General features: G+C 35.1%; 1 protein-coding gene across 1 annotated transcript; it reads left to right on the top strand.

The window, feature by feature from the left end:
• The first annotated feature begins 2,471 nt into the window (after positions 1–2,471).
• Positions 2,472–3,404, top strand: LOC125107440 (olfactory receptor 6C2-like). Its single transcript, XM_047742551.1, is given in 3 exon segments — positions 2,472–2,604; positions 2,607–2,715; positions 2,717–3,404. Coding segments are annotated over 3 exon segments (930 nt in total).
• Positions 3,405–4,369: the final 965 nt, after the last annotated feature.

The following is a 4,369-nucleotide window of genomic DNA, read 5'->3' as shown; positions in this document are numbered from 1 at the left end:
TCTTCTACTCTTGTCAATTATGTAAAGCCAAAATGAATTAACTTTCATGTAACTGAGAGATGGATCAAGAGTTTTAAGGAAACATCTAGTATGGGATGAATGTCAGTTAATAACAGTTCAGAAACATTTTTTTCACAAAACATAAGGGAGAGTTAATCATATCTGGGCTTTTTAAAAAATGATTCTGATTGCATTGATTTTTAAATATTGAAGGGAGAAGCAAAGACATATGTTAAAGTGTATGTTAATAGCTTTTGCAATATTTTAGCTATGAGATAAAGACACCCAGAGTAAAATTAGTATTTTGAGTGAGAGAGTAAAAGAAACAAATTAAGAAAAGAACCAAAATGGCAAGACCAAGTGTTAAACTGAAAATGGGAGAAAAGAAAAAGGAACAATAAAGAATGTCCTTGTATGAGACTAAGATTGACCAGAAAGGATATACAAATCTGAGAGGCATATTTAAATCTTGAAATATGCACATCTACAGGACTCTAAATAAGAATAAGATAACAAAATAAGGATACTAAGTGTAGTTAATAATAATGAGTGTTTGCCATATTCCAAATGCAGCTGTATATCTTATCTATATTATCTAAATTTCTCAGTATAACCCTAAGATGTAAACATATTTTACCTGAATTTTGCACATTAAGCAAATTGCTTAAAGACACTCCAAAAGGAAAAAGGGAAAGTGTAAACTCAAAGCCTCTAAGTCAGATCTAGATGTCCAGAATAAGCTGAATGTTGAAATCAGAACCCCGTAAAGATGTATTTTTCCCTGGCAATATAAATTTGGGGATTACCAGCCTATTTGAAATCACCTTACTTATAAGAATCACTTCATTTATAAGAGAGAGTGAAAGAAAGGATTTTCTAGAGAAGAGATTTCAGATGAATAAACAACCACAGGGATGGGGGGGAAAAAACCATGAAAGAGAATAGACAAAGCAGTAGGAAGAAATTCAAGGAAATGTGAAATAGTGGGAATAAAGTTGTAAAGAGTTTCTTAAATTAGCAGCTTATAGTCTCGTATGCCACGGAGTTTGAGTTAAGTGAAAACTGAATTTTGTTTAATGAGTGAAACAAAAGGGAGGCTAGTGGTGACCTTGGCTAGAGTAGTTTAAATGTTGCAATACTCAGATGAGTTGATCTACAAATGGTTACTAGGACAGAGGAGACAATTACCATATAGGTGAAATTTAAGCAAAAATGTGTGTAAGTATAATTAAGAAATGGCTAAAACCTCTTAAACCTGATATTGCTAAATGTCATTAGTAATGAGATGGTTGATGGTGTTTCAAACTGAAATAAGACTAGCCAAAAACAAACAAACAAACAAAAAAACCAGGGATAGGGCTCTTCAACTCTATAAACATACTTCTAACATTCCCTTACTTCTTTCTAATAAATTCTGAATCCAACACATTGCTATGCAATACATCCAAGGAGCAATATGTCATTCCCAAATGTTTAAAAAGAAACAATGGAAGTTCAGTTTAGAATTTTAGTATCAAGAATCTGCTCTTAAGGAGAATCCTTTGAAGCGAAAAGAGGGGGAAAAGTTCTCAGGATCTAAAGAATACAAAATAGTAGCAGTTAGAGTATGCTAGGACTTTTATTATTAAAGAAATCTATAAGAAAGTACTGAATGAGACATTACAATCCCAAACTTCAGCTTGCAACCTGGAGAGAAATACTTCTTAGCACAAGGATATCCTAGGAAGCATCAAAATATATCACATAGATATTCTATTCTGAAAGTAGAAAGAAAATACAGCCAAAGGTAAATATTACAATGTTAAATGTGTACCTTTGAAGTAAAATTTCTGTGGTAAAAACCTGAAGAAAAAATTGGACTGTTAACACACTCAAATGAATCTTTAAGAAAATATAGCCAATAAAAATGTCTTCTTTCCAATAAAAATGTCATAAACACACTTCCAAGAAGATGGTCTAAATAAGCTGACACAGGGTAAACTATGCAGTAAGTACTCATTGTCTGTTTAACAACTAACACACATGTAAACTTTAGTACTGGGATTATCTTGCCAAAGACCATTTCTAGTTTTTCTTAAAATCGTCTCTACGGGAAGCATGTCTGCAGATAGAAAATTTGGGGAGGGCAGAATTGTTGATTCAAAAGCAACTTATGGAGATAGGATTTTTTTTCAATGATGTTTATAAGATGATATATTAAACTGACACCAAGTATAGCTAAGTTGTAGATTTATTAGAAGCAGCAGCAGAAAATAAATATGTGATTCAAATGTGAATCGTCAGTTTGTGTGACACCAAGAGGTATTCAAACATCGTCATGTGTTATGTGCTCACTTCTCAACTAACCAGATGTATAGGAATCACTCTCAGATTTACTTCTGTTAAAGTTAGACACTGGCCAGGACTTTGGAGTTCTTCATATAACCTTCTTTATTGTTTCAAGCAGATTGGGCAAAAAACAGTAGTCAAGGATGAGAAACCAAACAGCACTACCAACTTTCATCTTGCTGGGACTGACAGAGGACCCTCGACTGAAAATTTTGCTCTTTATCTTTCTATTTCTTTCCTACATGCTGAGTATATCTGGAAACCTAACCATCATCACCTCACTCTGATTGATTCCCACCTTAAAACACCAATATACCTTTTCCTCCAAAATTTCTCCTTCTTAGAAATTTCATTCACAACTGCTTGTGTCCCCAGATTCTTATATAGCATCTGGGGACAAGTCCATTACCTATAATGCTTGTGCCAGTCAACTGTTGTTTACAGACCTCTTTGCAGTAACAGAATTTTTTCTCCTGGCCACCATGTCCTATGACCGCTATGTAGCCATCTGCAAACCCCTGCATTACCTGACCATCATGAGCAATAGAGTTTGCAAGAACTTCATCCTCTTCTGTTGGGTCGCAGCACTGATCATCATTCTCCCACCAATTAGTCTAGGTTTGGGCCTGGAATTCTGTGATTCAAACATCATTGATCATTTTTGTTGTGATGCATCTCCTATCCTGAAGATCTCTTGCTCAGACACATGGTTGATAGAACAGATGGTTATCGTCTGTGCTGTGTTGACCTTCATCATCACCCTCATGTGTATAGTTCTTTCCTACATTTATATCATTTGGGCCATTCTAAGGTTTCCCTCTGCCCAGCAAAGGAAAAAGGCCTTTTCCACTTGTTCTTCCCACATGATTGTTGTTTCCATTACTTATGGCAGCTGCATCTTCATTTATGTCAAACCTTCAGCCAAGGATGAGGTAGCTATTAATAAAGGGATTTCACTTCTTATTACTTCTGTCTCACCAATGTTGAATCCCTTTATTTACACACTGAGAAACAAGCAAGTGAAGCAAGCTTTCCATGACTCAATTAAAAAAATTGCATTCCTCTCAATGATGTAAAGGAGAAATGAGTCTATGAATCCAGCTGAAACGAAGGACAAAGAGGCTTCTAAAACAGTTCGTCTCTATATCATTTATTCTCCAGTCATCCAGACACTCTCACTTTCTTTTTAAACAGCTTACTGTGAGCACTATTCCACTTTTTACTCTCCGCTAAAACTAAACTCTGTGCCTATTCGCTCTTAGTGTCTGACAAAAATTGATGTTTGCCAAACATGTCGGATATTATCCCTGAAAACACAGTAGACTACATTTTTTTTTTTTGCCATATTTCTACACTGTCAGGTGTGACTATGTAGCCTCTGTTATAGTTAACAGAATGGCTGTGGAAGTGATGGGCACCGTTTTTAAACCTGGCCTATAAAATATCTAATACATGATTCACCAACGCTTTTTCCCCCACCTACCAGCTAGATGCCAGTTTAATGATTTTGTAAAGCTTCACATTGGTGATGAATGAAGCTGATTTTCCATCTCAGCTATAGTCTTCATCCAAAGATGGCAGTCACAGAAAACTTGATAAAGCTTCTTCCTTGCCCCACCTCAACTCAGTTGTCACCAGACTGGACAGGTAAAATATTACAGAACTATCCCTGTCACTTAGTTAAGGGAACCACATTCATAGTTACCTCTATTTTAGCTAAATGGATGAAATTATGACCTCTACTAAAGAATCGCTAGAAGTATGTACTGTTGAATTTAATGGTATGAATATTATGTCTTGACTATTGGCATTCTCCTCCTCAGACACCTATAAATTCAAATCTAGCCCAGAACAACCATATGAGGAAAATAGTACGAAAATAATATATACAAAAAAAATAATATGTACAAAGTTGTTAAGTTATACTACCCACCCCTCTTTCACATCTCCTGGTCCTATAAACCTCTCCAGTTAAGTCCCCATATTACTTCTTTTCATCTTCACTGTGAGGAGACAATTATTTAAATAAAATTTTATTTTT

Source organism: Lutra lutra, chromosome 8, assembly GCF_902655055.1.
Source record: "Lutra lutra chromosome 8, mLutLut1.2, whole genome shotgun sequence".
NCBI lineage: Eukaryota > Metazoa > Chordata > Mammalia > Carnivora > Mustelidae > Lutra > Lutra lutra.
Note: the sequence above shows the minus strand (reverse complement) of the source record. Positions and strands in the feature narration are given on the sequence as shown.